General features: G+C 34.1%; 1 protein-coding gene across 5 annotated transcripts in view; it reads left to right on the forward strand.

Annotated features, from left to right (window-relative positions):
- Positions 1–15,136, forward strand: part of LOC147073611 (high affinity cationic amino acid transporter 1-like) — a 29,648-nt gene extending 14,512 nt beyond the window's left edge. For 3 of the 5 annotated variants that reach the window (XM_085944879.1, XM_085944880.1, XM_085944878.1), the window contains exons 10-14: positions 1,500–1,602; positions 2,184–2,365; positions 3,166–3,338; positions 4,623–4,731; positions 14,797–15,131. In XM_085944879.1, coding sequence (XP_085801005.1) covers positions 1,500–1,602; positions 2,184–2,365; positions 3,166–3,338; positions 4,623–4,731; positions 14,797–14,885 — 656 coding nt within the window. In that variant the 3' untranslated portion in view covers positions 14,886–15,131. Of the gene's footprint in view, positions 1–1,499; positions 1,603–2,183; positions 2,366–3,165; positions 3,339–4,622; positions 4,732–9,200; positions 10,948–14,796 lie in introns of those variants that run through there. The other 2 variants (XM_085944877.1, XM_085944876.1) reach the window with 2 other exon arrangements.
- Positions 15,137–18,259: the final 3,123 nt, after the last annotated feature.

The following is an 18,259-nucleotide window of genomic DNA, read 5'->3' on the forward strand; positions in this document are numbered from 1 at the left end:
GACCTTGTCCAGATGGCGCATGTCACACCGCACTTTACACTCGAGTACCAAAAATGTGCTGCGCTCATATAACATATTTCATTTGGCAGTGACGTAATTCATTTTTGAATGGGCGTAAGAAACAAGCCCGAGTGTGAGATTAAATACTAACAACTCAATCGTGATACACGGTTCCTTTTTGTCGCGATAACTGGCAAGATATAGTTTCGGCATTGTACAGCCTAGGTGAAGTAATTTATTTTGGAATGGCCATAAAACTGTTGTTTCGAGCTCGAAGCAGTTGAATTCATTTTGGAATGGTTATAAAAATGTCACGTTGTCGAGAATCTAGCGAGTGCTTGCGCTTGTCGCGCGACAGATGATATGCCGCGAGTGCATGTGGACGGCTCAATGAAGTTACATGTACCTGGAATGCGTGCAAGTCAAATCTCGCCATCTGGACAAGGCCTTACCCTTAAAGATTGAGTTTGGCGAAACAGTCAGAACTTTTGCGTGTAAAAAGTTATTGTCGCGATAGTATTTACACGCTATTGCTGACCGTAAATCCATACACGTGTAAAAGTGCTATTTTTTCGTATCTTCTATTATTTTTGTTTTTAACATGAGATAAACAAATGACTGCATAGTTTCAAAAGCATTACCGCCAATGATAAAGTTTCTATTATCATTTGTTGATGCCCTGTGTAGAACTGGCATGTCTTATACCCCGTTTATAAGTGCATGGATTTACTGCTGACAGTCAGTATTATTGCGGCCATAACAAGAAAATGCACTTGTAAACATGTATTATCGTGCAAATTGCAAGATTGCATGCGTGAATCAAAAAAGTTCAGAAGCTTCTGAATTTTCACGCGACATTTGGACCGTGCAATATCTGCGCCTGCGCAGTAGAATGATGTAGCGAACCTTCTGGGAAAAAAAACGAACTACACCGCGCAGACACTCATTTTGAGGTTAACCGATTTTCATAACCTGTCAAATAGTACCATAAAATGATAATATCGTGTCGAGCTTACTCTTAATGCTTTCCACGCGGACGGTACACCTGTTGTACACTAATTAATTGGCCATTCGATATAATTTGCATGTTATTTAAATGCGGTAATTAAATAGTAATTAAAAGCTCCGCAGTCAACAAGGTTGATTAAGATTGATTAAGTTAGATTGGCCAGACAGTTAGCACTTTTACGTGTAAACAGTTATTATCGCGATAGTTTAAAATACACACTTTTAGGCCAGGAAGTCCATGCAACCTGTACAGGCGCTATAATGTTTCCAACAGCTGACTTTTCTGAAATGAATGCCTCTTTGAGGGCTTCTGGGGACCGAGCAATGATATCAATATCATTCATAATATTATATCACGTCATAATTATAGAAATCTTGTAACTTGTCTAATTTTAATAAAAGTGTACGCATTGGAGCTATTACAAACACTCGATAATGACGAGCCCTCCGCTACCAGTTATTTAATAAATCAAATAATATTTTAATTCTAGGAACGATGGGTGGATTGTTTGAAATGAAGCATTTGATCAACATGATGTCTATCGGAACATTAATGGCGTACACTATTGTTGCCACGTGCGTCATAGTACACAGGTATCTATTACAAATTGCAAATGTTTTTTAACCGTATCTGTTGTCTCACTAGCTTTTCGCAGGCGAGCATTCTACCACTGAACCACCGAAACGGAAAGGAAAGAGCTTCTCAATTCGGTTCAACCAGCTGTTGGGCCCATCGGACTGTCCGATCTGATCGCCACAAAGGCCAATTTTATTGTATTTAAAAAATTTGCATACTGCCAATGTGAAGATCTCTTCACTTAGAATGTTCGGCAGTTTTGTATTAGCTTTAGTTTGTTACTTAATACAATTTTTAATATTGCCTCCACATGCTCATCTCTCCCATGGGTACCTTAACTTAAAGTCATGTAAATTTAATCAAAGCACATTTGAGTGCATGGCGACCTTAGTCTTAGGTAACTGCTCTTGAGACATTCCTAGTCATAAAAAATGATGCTTCACATCCAAACGTAGGGTCTCGTGATACGCCCGATTAAGACCGGGTGTGGTGTGGGGCGGATGTGGTTTGGTGGGACCATCAACTTCAATAGTCGGCTTTTGGAAGATGACCTGTCTGTCCAATGCTATCTAATTTATGGTAAAATTACTTTTTCCAGATACGAAGACGGTAAAAGCCCACTTCTTCAAAACGCTGAGTATACAGAGTCGAGCTATTTGATGTTTCGCAGAAAATGTTACTCGTTTGGCGCGATCGTTAAACAGATTGTGAAATGTCCACTCGGAACGGAGCCCTCTCATATTTCGTCACTTATTGTCGGATTTTCCATGGCTTGTTACTGTAAGTTAGGTTATATCATAATATTTCACTTCTAATTGTTCTTTGTGAAGTATGGACCCTCAATGTAAGAGAAATCCAAATACTACGAGTAGCACAATGCGATATGGACTTGGAAGTTGGGCATAATGCGGAAAGACCACAAAAAAAATCATTGAATTAGAATATGTTCATTATTTTATTTCTTCTGGTGGATATAATTTTCACCACTCTGTTAAGATCCGACGTAAATAGTGCATTATATTATGTACTTAACTTTGTCAGTCATTCTTATTTGTTTTCATTGAACTAAAAATACAAATTGCAGATGGTGCTGGTTAGTTTTTAAAAATCAATTAAACCCTGCCTAAACCAAACCATAATAGTTTAGGTATGCTATGGGCGATCTGACAAAAATAGTGCGCACTTTTTCATTGATACTTATTTGTTTCGTTGAATTAAGAATACACACGTTAAGCCCTGTCTTAACCAAAAATTATTCCATCTATAAAATGTTCAAAACTATGTATGATTTAATGGCATAATTTTAGATATTTTATAGATAGACAAGTATTTTTTGACTATTATCTATTATGGCTCGGTTTCGCAGGGTATAATTGAATTATAAAAACTAACCAACACCATCTGTAAATTGTAGTCACAGTTCAATAAAAACAAATACATATGACTGACAAAGTTTAGTGTGCACCATTTATGGCGGATCTTGACAACCTACTTCAACCCTTCGCCACTGGGTGCTATGAAGGTGGACAGAGATGCCGCAATACTTACCAGGTTTATTATTATAAACGATTTGATTACAGGTGTCTTCTGCTTTGCATTTAGTCTGTGTTTAATGTATTTATTGAACGATATGGTGAATGGAGTATGGTGGGCGATTTTCTTGACTTCCTTCTTTGGCTGCCTGATGCTGATCTGTTTACTGGTCATCTCCTCTCAGCCGCAATCCAAGATTAAGCTGTCAACATCGTTTGAGGTGAATATAATTCATTATATTTAAGTGATAGCGACTGGTTATTTAGCTGTCGTGAAGTTGATAATGATATGGCTTCACTAAATAATCTGCCACCTTACCTAAAGCGCTGGCTAGACGCTCATGCTTTACCACAAAGCTTACCTGCGCAAAGTGATTTGTATCGGGAAGCCCGTGTGTATGGACGGGAAAACTGTACGCGCAAACCGAAAAGCGCTGTAAAAGTGTTCCGTATTTTTATATCTCGCAAGCAAGTCACTGCCGTCTAGCCGGCGCATAAAATAAGGTAATAAAAGGTATATCAAGCTGTCACTAAGATGGCATATGTATTTTTTCAATGTGTGAAGCTTACTTAATAGACTTTACGAGGATTGTTTCATAGCCTTTTAAATACCGGGAGGTATTAGAATGGTGGTACCCGCCACGAATTTCTATGAAAAAAAAAGCTTAGAAACATCATTATTTAGAAATATATTAAAGGTATACCATAAAGACTTGTATATCGGTTAAAAGTGTCACCATGATTGCAAAGAGATGGCAGTATATTGTGTACAATGTATTAATTTATTTAAAACAACCGACCAGGGCTAGTGTAGTGAGTGTAAAGTACAGCGTGTATACACTCACATTTTCTATGGCCGGCCATGCATGCACGGATTTGTAGAGCGAGTAAACGTGCTTGTGGCATACATCCGGTTAATCATTTCCTCAACACATTGACTCTAACCCCTGGGGCTGTTCTAACTAAACTTACAAATTAAAGAATAATATTTGTGTCAATTTGACTAATTTTTTATTCACAAGATTTAAGAATGTAACATTCTTTTATTGAACGTAAATAATTTGAAAAAATTTCTGAAAAATATATAAATTTCTTTTTGACCATGTCCGATCCAAATAAGATCGTATTATGGGCCTCCACAGGGTGGAGGTTTTTACGAAAAATGGATGTTAGCTGAACCTATTAGCTCCATACTTTGACTCCAAACACAATTTGAAAAAGAATCTGTATATTTGCCAGACCCACGATTCGAACCTGGGATGCCCGCGCCGTATAGACTTTTAAAGCGCTTTTCGTTTTCTGTTTTCCCGTCCATACACACGGGCTTCCCAATACCAACCGGTTTGCGCAGGTAAGCTCGTCGTAAAGTATGAGCGTCAACAGAAAACAAAATAGTGTGCTGCAATGTTATAATAGGTGTATAGGCTTTTGCTTTGTTCAAAATGACATCAGACTTAATTTTGGATTCATGTCACATGTGCTTATTTATTGAAATTATTCCATAGGTTCCGTTGGTGCCGCTGATTCCCTGTTTGAGCATATTCACGAATATCTATCTTATGTTGATGCTTGACGTCCATACTTGGATAAGGTTCGGGGTTTGGATGGCCATCGGTGAGTTATCCAGCTGCTATGTTCAATTAGCAGAGTTTTGTGTCAATCTGATCGAGTCATATATTACTGAAACGTGGCATTTCCTCAAGATATATGACTACATATACTTTGTAGTTTTAATTAAAGCATTTGTTTTATGATTTTGGCTAAATTCATTGATAAAAATTCTCATCACTTTTTAGGAGTTTTATCATATTTACATGTTGTTATATTTTAGCAAATAATCCTGCTATGAATACAAAACAAAATGTACCTAACTCAAAAAGACACAAAAATAAATGATGTGTGTTTTCACTTATCATCCTTTCAAATACCATGTTTATTTTATTTAAAAAAGGATGAACATTGAAAATTTGTGACTCAAGAGTTGAATAATTAAGGGGCTAAGGATTAAACAAGTACCTGCATTGCGTAAACCAGATTTCAACCCTATAACTGTTCTGTATGAAAATGCACATTGTGTATAAAATGTTGTGTATGTATTATTTTCATAGAAACCGTATACAGTAAAGATGGGAAAACTGGTCGATTTTGAAGACTGAGTATACTTACTACCAGTATAAAAAAATACTTAGTATATAAACTTGTTCCAAAATACTTACTAGTATTTGGAATACTATATAGATCGTTTGGCGTGCGTATGCGACAAAAGTTTCACACTCAACTGAAACTAAAACCAACTCCATATTATTAATATTTCAAAATACGTATCGGTTCAGGGAACTCAGACTGTGTATCTTCGCTTGTCGAAAAGTCCCATTTATTATAATATTTTGAATTTATGAGTTGTTTTTCTGTTTGGTTACAATATTATTGTTAACAAAAATGAATAACAGTGATTTTTTTAAAATTTAAACATGTTTTGAGCGGTATATTACAAGCCTAAGCCTGTGCGTCATCTCACCACTGTGCTGCAACACAAAATTTATGACCTATTATTATTCATACATTCGAACGCAATAGACTAATAAATTAAAATATACTTATATTCAAGTGCTATTTCGTTGGTGCGCATTTAATGTCAATAGTGTTGAAAGTCTACCAACTGGCGAGTGCACAGAACAGCGACTCGCGATGATATCATCACAAGTTTTTTGGAATAAGTTTATTGGGCCACAGATACATAGTATGGGTAGTTTCATCCGAAACTTGAGTACACAAACTGGTGACAGTATTTCCAACTCACCTCTAGTATACACTGAAAACACTAAAATAAATATAGAGTAATATCAATATTTTTTATGGAATAGAAATAAAGCATTATTCACAATCGCTTATTTTACTTTGAAAGGTGTAACAGGTATACTTGTATTAGTTTAATCCTCAGCACCTAAATTATCAATTTAATTGTATATCAGTAACTAGTAATAACACGTAGTGAATGCATGAATTTGTCCCTAATAATTCCTTAATACATATTAATATATCGGATTATTTTTGGTAAATATTACAAATATCTCAATGAATATAAATGGTAGATGATAATTCGGACAAGTGCACTTGTCTGTGTTCTATTTCTAGTCTGCAGTAGTGAAGGGTGGAGGCAGGCCGTGGAGATTCGAGATAGAGCTAAATTTATTTATTTTCATTGAACTAAGAATACAAATTGCAGATAGTATCAGTAGTGAAGTAGAGGTAGGTCGTAGAGATCCGACAACAATAATGTAAGTCCACTTTTTTTAGTCACTTACTTGTTTTCATTGAATTAATAATACGTATTTTGGATGGTGTTGGTAAGATTTTTAAAATTCATTAAGACCTGCCTATACCAAACCATAACTGATAAAAATATTTTTCTATCTATAACATATCTAAAATTATGGCCGCATGGTTTAAGCGTTGGCCTATAGCGTCGTGGGTTCCAGATTCGAACCCTGGGTCTGGCAAGTACACATTTTTCAATTTTTGTATAAGTCAGAGTATGGATCTAATTGGTTGAGCAAGTGACTGACATCCGTTTCTCTTCACTCTGCGGAGGGCCATATGATTTTATTATGATCGGACATGTTCGGAAAAAGAATACAAATTGCAGGTGGTTTTTAAAATTCAATTAAACCCTGCCTACATGAAATCATAATAGATAACATTAATATTCTTATATCTATAAATCATCTAAAGTTATGTATGGTTTAATGGCATAATTTTAGATATTTTGTAGATAGAAGAATATTTTCTATCTAATATCTATACGGTTTGCTTTAGGCAGGGTTGAATTACATTTAAAAAATTAATTAACACCGTCTGCAATTTGTATTCTTAGTTTAATGAAAACGTATGACTTACTAAGTTTAGTGTATACTATTTATGTTGGATCTCCATAGCATACTCCCATCCTTCGCCACTGCAAGTCTTTCATATATTAATTCCTTTACGGACAATCTCCACTTCTCTCCAATCTTTTTTATATACTTATTATATTTTCTTTTGTTTTAATATTTTAAAAAACTAACCTAACCTAACATTTTGCTTAATTTAATATAAACGCACTAATATTGTTTTAAGTAGATTGTTTTTTACTAATGTTATTTTTTTCAGCTGAAAATTAGTGTCTGTGTTTTTTAATGTAGTTTATTGGCGGCACCTACTTCGAAAAGTCATCACACGGAAATGTCACATTTTTTGTCTGCATCTATTTTACAAACGATATAAGTAATTTTTTTTTGGTTCAGTCACGCGGGGAGTTAAACCATGTTCACAGAAAGCTTGCGCTTCTTATTTCCGTACATTCATATGAGATGTATATACACCTAATAGTGGTAGGCAGAAACGATTGCTTACAGGCAGCGGTGATGTTATTAACTATCGCATTTCGCGTACTCTTATTCTTTTTAGTCCATGTCCGCTCATTAGTTGGAGTATATGGACACCACACGGCGTTTCCAAGAGTTATGCCAACATCCCGTTTAGTGACCTTCCAGGCTTTGATGAACAAGCAGGCTAGGTTAAAACTCTCTTGATGCATGTGTAGCATCTTGCCTATCCTGGTTCAACGTTTCTTCTTTAGTTTCATTTTGATAAGAGGCTGTATGGCCCGCTTCTTTATCTCCTTGAAGTCATATACACACCTAACTCACCCGCTTGAAAGAAGCGCCGTAGTGATAGGTAGATGTGACTGCTTACAGGCAGCAGCGAAGTTATTATATATCCCATTTCATACAGTCTTATTATTCTTAGTCAATGTCTGCTTCTTAGTTGAAGCACTTCCAAGAAACCCTGTATCTCGCCTATCTTCTTGTGTCTTCCCTGGTCATGCTAGCATTCCATAGCTCCGCCGTATACATTCTCTGAATGGTATTCAGCGGCCTTTTAGGTCGGTTGACTTGGAAAGCACGCAGGCCAGATTAAAACTTTCTTGAGGCATCCGTAGCATGCTCTAAGCCAGGTCCGACATTGCTCCTTCACTTTCAACTTTATAAAAGGCTGTATTGTCCGTCTTTTTATCTTGTTACTCTACCATCACACACCCAGTATCCACCGCAACCATCTGTCCTCGAAGTACAATATATACGGTTGCTTTGAGCCTTCATAAGATGTCATGACTTGCTGCTGTAATGCAGCACTGTACCAATAGGTATCATGAATCACTCGCATATTCACTGACAATTTGCATTGGTGCAGTGTGTAAGGCGCTGGCCTTCCATCCCGGAGTTCTGGGTTCGATTCCCGGTGAGGTCAAAATATATTTACATAATCTAATATGTAAATTCCTCAAGCCTGGGAGTTTTATCACTATTATTGGGCTTCACGGCCTGTTGTGGTGTTTAATAAAGAAACAAATACAAAAATATAAAAATAAAATAACCCACGTTCCCTCTAATTTTTCCATCGTATGTGTAGCAAACTGAGCAGTAAGTTTTGTACAAAAAAATGATGTACTTACATAAATATTCACCATTTTTTTTTGCATTGATAAATGAACTCGTCAAATAATTATCTTGCGAAAGAAAGTACCTACCTAATAAGGAAATAATTATTGTAAAGCCTAAAATGGAATAATGTGACGACATTCATCCTGTAAGGAATGAGTCTGTGAACAAACCAAAAATCTGGTACCCCACATTAGATACTTTCTACATAATTTCTGTGTGCGTAGATTGGAATAATTTGTGTAGATTGTTTTGCAAGTGTACGTGTGCACACCATTGAGGGTTCATGACGACTGTTTTTTGAATATTTCTGCTGACTTTTTAATGCATAACAGTGATCCAATCACCATAACACTGTGTATTCAGGTTCTTGTTATTTGTGACGTCACTACACTCCTCCTTAAAGTGTGATAGTGATGAATGAATGGTTAACTAACTGTTGCTTATTTTGAGAATTATATAAGCCTAACTATTATAATGGTTTTGAAACAAATGGAATTATACTGCGTAAACGTCAGATCATTTAATTAACTGTTTTGTATATTAGTAGTTATAGTGAAATTGATTTTACTTTCGATAATAATATTATGTAATTCTTAATAGGTTTGCCTGTATATCTCATATGTCTTTGTATATACGACCGCGGCAGTAATTATCTGACATACGCCCAAAAGACATCCGTGAACGGAAATTCTGTCGGAAAACTAAATTACGCATCCGATTTATCCTTGACGGAATGCCGAGAGAGAACTGTCTCTTTTGAACCTGGCGTAAAGCTTATCAAAGAGATGGCGAATCATAAAGAACGTGAACTGTCTTTAACAGAACCGTCTGATGATATAAAAACTATGACTGGTGATCTTCAAAGTAAACCGAGTCAAGGCGAAGTATCTGTCAATTTACCGATTGAAAATTATCAGATTGAGACGCTTGAAGGATATGAAAATATTCATGTGTGTGAACCAATGTCAGCGGATTCTTGTGGAGAAATTAAGATTATTGAATTACTTGATCAAATACTGCTGGAAGAAGAACAGGCGTCCGCTAGATATAGCATCGAATCGCCTGAAGAGATATTCCATGATCCCATTACTCCCCCGCTTGGTACAATTGTCCCCGTTGTAAGTGATGTCAATTCTGTGTTGTATAATGACGTGCCAATTGTCCCTCCGTCCGATAATAATGTTGTCGTTTTAGTTCACAGGGAAGATACTGCGCAGTCTCACTGCGAGACTACTGACGACGAAGAGTCGGAGGTGTTTAATAGGTTCGATTCTATACACTTTTCCCACGAAGATATACCGGAATGTTTAAACGTCGAATTGAAAGATATAGATTCGTATAGTAGCGATGAAGATATTGGAAAACATATAAAGCCTGATGAACAAATTAAAATTAAAGACGTGGAAGACGTTATATTTATTCCCGTACCGCCTCCGATAGACGAGTCGTATTTTACGAAGCCAAAAGTTATAAAATTGAAGAATTCGAAGAAGTATGAAAGAAATAATAGCCAAACGACAGTTAAGCCGAACAGACGCACAAGTATCGATGATAATTCTCATTTGAAGTTTGGAACAGATCGTCAAGGGTCGTTTATAAGGAAACTAAACGCTCTACTTAAGAATAAAGCAACAGGATCCAAGTACACGAGGAGTACTATATTAAAACCTGCTTCATCAGATACCGATACTGATGACGATCATGTAGTTTCCAGAGAACGGCATAAAAGTGAACCGAACATAGCGACGCCGCGAATTAGCGGTGAAAAAAATGAAGAGTCTAACATTACCGATATAAATAATACCGATAACGAAGTAAATCTTTCGATTATTATAAACGAACCTGAAATAGTAAACCCAGCGGAAGGTGATAAAGAAATTCCCGTCGAAAATGACAAACCGTTAACCAAAGACGATTTTAAGTTGAAGCTGGAATCTATTCTTAGGTTAAGTCCCATGTTGAGCCGTGCTAAATCGAATAAAAACGCTAGTAAAATTGAGAAAGATGACGAAGTGAAGGTCACGTTAGAACATGACGCAAATAAAATAGAGGATGAAAATCCTGAAATTCGAAAACCTAAACCGAGGGAGAACTTCTCGGAGACTATGAAGTTGAAACGCGCTCAATTTAACGACGTATTAAAGTCTATGCTTGAGCTAACTCAAAAAAGAGATTCTGTTAATTCTCCAGATAGAGATATAGTCTGATTAATTTTATTGATCATTTTGCCATTTCAATATTACAAGGTTTTAGAAGACGAATATAGCTTAATTTTTACACTTCCGATTATATTAAGACTGACATAATAGTCACATCTGTACATAATGTTATGTAATTGACATCTTGCAGTTTGTATAGTTTGGATTTGTATTGTAAGATGGCAGTATAAAAATTTATCAACCGATAAAACAGGAATCGACTGACAAATAATAACTTCATTTGTGTACTGGAGTCATCCTACAGTACAGTCCTACAAACTTATCTAAAGAACGGTCAAAAATGGAACTGTGAACTACCATATGAACGCCATATCTGAAACGTCAGATTCTGTCCAGTTGCGAGTCTTGATAGGGTAGTTTTTGACTGTGGCTCCCCCATCCATTCTTTAGATACGTTTGTAGGTCTGTAACACCATAGGTATGACAAAAGCGATTTATACTTGTATTGGTAGATATTATTTACCCATGGTGCCAGAATGATTCTTATATATCATAATTCATGTACAGTTAAAATATCAACGCCATGTTTAGAAGTCAAATCTATTCCATACATTTCTGTGTAAATGTCAATTATATATTACTTTTGTTCAGATTTCGCTATGGAATATATACAAAATTTAAGTATGTAGCATTCTTCATTGAACATGCATGACATGGCATATACACATACCTATTAGAAAATTTCTAGAAAAATCGTGAATTGAGTGGGATTCGAATACTCATACATCTTTTGAGCGAGCGCTATAACTGTAACGCTAGTATAAACCAGCAGGTGTTTTTAAATAACTATGTTTATTTATGGAATTTGAATCACTTCGGATAGTATAGTTTTTATGAAATATCCGCTCAGGCGTCTCACAGCAAGCGAAAGATGCGCATTCAAATCACATTTGGTCCATGATTATTTTCTATTTAAAAACATTTAAAAAACTAAAACGCTGCTTACAACCCTGTAATGTTGGAACAGCAATTTGTTTCATGCTGTGACATTTAACTTCCTGTTTTTTTTTTATTGTATTACAATCTTTTTGTAATTAATTGTAAATATTTTCCTTTTTTTTTTTTAAAAACAGCCGTTTTAGTATTATAATGATTACCATATATTTGGTAAACATATATTAGGTATATATAATATATTTGTTTTTGGCATTAGTGTGATATACAATAGTTTCAAATTAGTGTTATAATTACTTCTCGTGTTTTTTATGTGCGACTAACAATGTCCGGTCGGATATTTGGCAGCATTTTAAAAATCGGTGCGTGGAAAAAAGATGTCAATCGCCAAAACTCATTTTTTATACAAGAGACCAAATAATATCAGTTTTTCTGTGCTCTACAAAAAATTACTGAGTTTAAAATTAATTATATACAATATATTATTAATACTCAGATTTAAAAAAAAAAATTAATACCTTCTCTGATCTGATAATAAAATATATTTTTTTAAGTAAATGGTAGGGACAACATTTTTTCACGCAGAGCTATAATGATTGTATGGAGTATTATTGTGAGGGTTTTAGCATCAAACCAAATCACTCATGATAGAACAGCGTCTTGGGTGGTTGGGTTTTATTTTGTTTTTTAATTCTTGAGACGTGGCCTGTCCAAGGTTGTAAGGGGTCGTCTATAAATGACATCACGACGTTATCGGTATTTTTTTACCCCCCACTGTGACAATTTTTTTACCTCCTTGTCCTAAATTACATCACATTTTTGAACTCATTCTATTATCATCATATTGTCTCAATAAATGAGTTCATATTATGTTGTTGATTTGTGTTGTCACATTTTCTACGGGCATTATATTATCAGACTCTCCCTCCTTATGGCGTGAAGTCATATATGGTTGACCCCTTATCGTAGTTTCACGTTATGCGAGACGATAAGGGGAATGGACTTTACTGCACTTTATTCATCATGTACCTACTCGATTATTCAAATATAATAATATTAAATAATGGAAGGATGCAGTAAAATTCATTTCCTCCAGTAATAAAAATACTCTATATGACAGACTGCTTTATTCTTTCAGTTCATTTGCATTTTTTCACTGTGTTTTTGATGTTCTTCCGGTGATTGATTGTTGCTTTAAAAATGTTTGTTATAACTTCCTGCACACCCTTTAAACCACATCCCTGACAAATTACCTATAAATACCCTAAAAAAAAGGTAAGACTACATATTCATACATAGATTTATTATATTTTTATTTATATATTATATTCTATTTATAGTATACTATTATACTCTGTAAATTAAAATTTTTAGATAATGAAATAACTAAGGCCTGTATGCATAGTCATACTAATTAGTAAATATGTGGGGTATTGCATTATGCGTTACTTGCAATGGCAATAATTGATTATTATGCGGTGCTACTTTGACCCATTCCCATTCAAGTACACATTTATTTACATAAGTATAACTACTATGCATAGGGCCCCTAAGGAATTTTTGATAAATATTTTTTCTATATATTATATTATATTTATAGCAGTGGTTGAATAATCGATACTAAATCCATTTAACATTTTTTCTCTGACTCATAAAAAAGAAATTTATAACACCTTACCTACAAGGCAATTGCCGCAAAATAGTGTGAATTTAATTTATAATTCCATTCCTAAGTAATGAAATTACAATTTGATAAACTAGCAACACCATTTTAAATACTATGAAATTATTGTGTCTGTAATCGTAACTAATATTTGTATGAATATAGGTAGGGCAAATTTTGGTCAATTGCTATACATACAAGAAAAAATTAACTTAACATATCTATTTTGTTTATTCTGAAATTTTAGATGATTATGATACATACATACATTGGTCACTGTTCAAGATTTTTATTGTTACTGTTATTTTTTTCGTTAACTATGATCAGTTATCTCGATCACTGTTACTATTTAATTGTTATAACTAGGGAGCGGATTTATATGCAACAAAAAATATGATTATATGCATGCACGTATGCACTTAAAATCAATAAAATATTCACTAAAACCGAAGAAATATGCAGTTAAAAATTGACATTTTGTGTGGGAAAAAATTGTAAATACCCGCTTTACCCAATATTACTGACAAAAAATCGAATAACTAGTTAAGAATTTTTCAACATAATATGATAGCAGAACAAAAAACCACAAACAATGAATATAAAGTTAATCTATTACAATTTTCAAAATAGTTTTTCACAAGTACAAATTATTGAATAATAAATGCAATGTAAACCAAACATAACTTAAAAAACAAAAATGACACTATTCCTAAATACTATTTTCTGTTTTTTGCCCGAAAAAAATTTACAATATTTTTTCAATATTATGCTCTAGCATTAAATTTTTCCGCATAGGTAGGTATCTATCTGTCAGTATTTTGTTTATATGCGGAAATCGACCTCTCAGAAAACTTTTCTGAGAAATCCACAGCTCGGAGATGGCATTAAAAATGCAAGTGAATCTAAACTATCTACCTTCCTAACTTAGTTATATTTCGATAAAATAATTTAAAAAAACTAAAATTATAAATTCAAAAGCTCTAAAATATGCATTTATTTATGAAATATGCACTAATGTCTCAAATATGCTCTAACGTCTTAAATATGCATTTATATGCACAATAAAATTTTATTTTTGGATTCTGTGTCTTTCAAAACAGATTTATATGCAACTCTCATAGCTGTGCATACACCCTAACAAAACATACACTAGCATATAAATCCAGGCCCTAATTATAACATACAAAGAAAATTACTTACGCGTGGACAGAGTGGTAATTTTTTAGTCTTCATAATGCCGTGATAATTAAAATGGCCAACTAAAAACTAAGTTGTGATATTGACAATTTTATTGATCGTCTCCGGGGCGCTTAAAAATAATATTATCTAAAACAGTTTATCAGTAGAACTAATTTATAACGTCCCTTTGTAGACAAGTTTCACTTTGAACTGTAACTACAATAGTTTCTTTGTGTTTCAGGATTTTCAATGTATTTTGGATACGGGTTACCAAACAGCAGAGAAGATGAGATTAACAGAATCGCCAACGACGAATACTCGACGTCCTAAAAGAAAAAACTGCCAAGTTTAAATGGAAATTACCAATTTTACTTACCTGATTATATATTATAATATACCTCAACACAACACGTACTTCACAAAAGAGATTATATTTTCGTATTATTACCTACTAAAAAGTGATATTTTATAGTACATTTGTACTTCACGTGGACCAATATTATTATGCTAAGCACCAGAGTGTTCTATATTATGTTATTTAAATATTGTTATACAATAAAAATTAACCAATCTTTTAACGTGAAGTTTCATTTTTTTTAATTGGCTATAAAACATGTAAGAAAACATAGCGCTGTAAAAAAATGTGTGTGTGACGAGCAGGGCCTTTCAGAGAAAACACAATTGCCAGGAGGCCAATCCCCGAATGAAGCACTGCAAAACACGTTACCGAACCGCTTCAACTGAAGCACGTAAAATTTTTAGTTTTACAGGAGATATTGTGTGTATAGAGCTTCGAATGAAATGGATAGACGATACATAAGTGCGAGTGAGAAAGCATTCAGCATGCTTATACCTCATGTCCATGCGTTAGAGTAAGATAGAAAGTAAACATGTCATGACGGAACTCATGTCAGTTTCATGGAAATTAATTAACATTTTTATCCATTTTGGTAATGACTTCATATTTAATCAGTACTTACCGTTAACTTTGCATAATTAAACCATTCATTGTTGAAGTACGTAGTCAATTAATCTTTAAACAAGCTAGTTACGTAATATTACAACAAGGAATTTCTGTTATATTTTGCAAACAAACATGTGTGTTTCTGTAATACAAAATCACAATAAATATTAAAATGAGAATTTAAACACAAAATAATACTTTCAGCAGTAATAGTTATGTAAAAGATAGAAAAAAATAGATTAACAGCCTCTTCAATACTACGTACGAATTTCAGACGTTCAGAATAATATGTCAAACGGAGAGTTGCTAGCGCCTCTACCGCCAAAGCATGTATACTTCAATTGCATACTGCAGTCGACACTACCGGTTGACTTTTAATATACTTCGTTGCAGTAGGCTTGCGCTTACGTTGCGCAACCGGTCATAGTGCTTCATTCGTGAATTGGTATCCAGGAATCATTTTATGTTTATAAGGCCCCCTTTAAAATTCATAACTTTGTGGAAGAAAATATAAAATTATAGTTTTCTTTATATTGACCGTATACAGCAGTGGCGAAGGGTGGAGGTAGGTTGTTAAGATCCAAAATAAATAGTCCACAATAAACTTTGTCAGTCATATGTATTTGTTTTCATTGAACAAAGTCTATAATTTACAGATGGTGTTGATTAGTTTTTAAAAATAAATTAAACCCTGCCTAACCAAACCATAATAGTTTTGGTATATTTTGAGAGATATGACAGAATTGTGCACACTTTTTCATTCATACTTATTTGTTTTCGTTGGACTAAGAATACAGATTACACATATTGTTGGTTCATTTTTTTAAATTCATTAAGGGCGTCCAGGATCATGCTTTGAAAATAGAACAAAAGCTCCATTTTGACCTATGCTGAGGATGTCCCCCCTTAAGTGATTTTCGTTGAACACACATATTGCGTAACTTGTATGACTTTATATAAATTATGTAACAAAAGCTTTTCACAATGTCCAACAATAATTAATTTAGTGAATATTTTGGAATAATTGAAACTACGTGCAATCTCGTCAGCCTGTTTAGTCTCTCTTGAAATTGTATTCAAAAGGTAAACAAACTCTGATAATGATCATTCAACATCAAATGGGAATACAAAAGACGGTATGTTAAATTGGTAACCGGACAAAACAGAACGGTGACAAAACAAAACAGTGATAAGCAAAACTATGAAAATTCAGAACAAAATACATTATATTCAAATAGTTAAATTTCCACTTTTTTAGTTCATAAAATTATTAAACTCATGATTTCGTTATAGTCACCCAAGCATTTTGAACATATTAGATTGATTAAGACGAGATATAGCTTGCCAGCAACAACGAGTTGAGTCCCGTTTAATTGAGGCTTTTCAGCGATTAGAAATGCACAAACTATATAATTTGATTTTTCTAACGGCGTTAAAAATCTATAAAATATAATATAGAGATACGACAATTTTAATATTAAATGAGATATTTTTCCTCTGTTCTGAATTGTATAGTTCTGTTTTGTTACCGTTCTGTTATATTATAAGCTACTTATAACTAGAGGGTTGAGCGGACCCTGTTTTGAGTTGCTCCACTCCATCTCCAGCTCTGCTTCATGTAAAAGTTTTAATAGGTATTATAATATGTACCTATAGAAATGTTAAAAAAAGTAGTTTTAAAACAAGGTTTGTTATTCATCATTTTCATTATTAAAAAGTGAGGTTATTTATCACTCAAATAACATAATATTTTCATTGGATTTTAGGACGAAAATTTAATTATAATAAAAAAAATATCCGGAGCAGTGGAGCACTACAAATTTTCGGTGCTTCGGCTCCGCTCCTGCTCCATTTAACGTAGTAGGTAATAAATAAAAAGAAAACAAAATAAGTAATTTATTACGAATAGTGCAGCTGAATAGACATTTTCTTCAATATTTCAGATATCATTAGGTATTATTAAAACATTATATACCTATATTCAATTTGTCACCCTTTGATAAGTGAGACCATTCACCCGGGAACAAGGGCTGCAAAATAGTGAGGCCGTGACATGAAACTGTAAACTTTGATGGTAGTACTAGTTATTTCCCATACTTTGAATCAAATATGGTTAACTGTTTGTAGAAAATGATCATTGCATACTTATTTAAATAAATGGTAATAATTTTAAGGAAACATGCAATCGAAACTCTTCATTTATTGCGAACAGGTCACCGTATCGTATTCGAAGATAATGAATAACTAGCACTACCATCGTAATTCACAATTCAGTGCCACGGTCTGAATATAGTCGGCCTTAGCCCTGGAAGTCAGATCTTTGCCAAGGAGATTAAGCTGGTGTATAATAATATGCAAGTGTGTTATCGTGGCTAAATCCACGCAGGAGTTTTGCGAGGAGAGATATTACTCCATTGTTTGCTCCAATGATTGCGTGCAGGTACGCGCCATGAGGGGTTGCCAAAGTAGATTTTATAATAACGAATATTAATTAAAATAAAATATATGTAAGAATTTAATTCAATTATTACTAACAAAATCTAATAGTATGTTGAAATAGTGGTCAGGTGTGTTGAATTCTACCGAATAGTGATACTTATCAAAGGGTGGCAAGTCGACAAAGGAACGAAAAATATATTTAATCATAGGTACAGTATACAGTGACGTCCCATGGGGGTAGGCAGATTGAGCGTCGCTCGGGGGCAGCAGTTATCCGAAGGGCGGCAAATCGAGGAGAATC

This window comes from Rhyacophila brunnea, unplaced genomic scaffold, assembly GCF_057557595.1.
Source record: "Rhyacophila brunnea isolate RB1 unplaced genomic scaffold, BYU_Rbru_1.0 scaffold_17, whole genome shotgun sequence".
Lineage (NCBI taxonomy): Eukaryota > Metazoa > Arthropoda > Insecta > Trichoptera > Rhyacophilidae > Rhyacophila > Rhyacophila brunnea.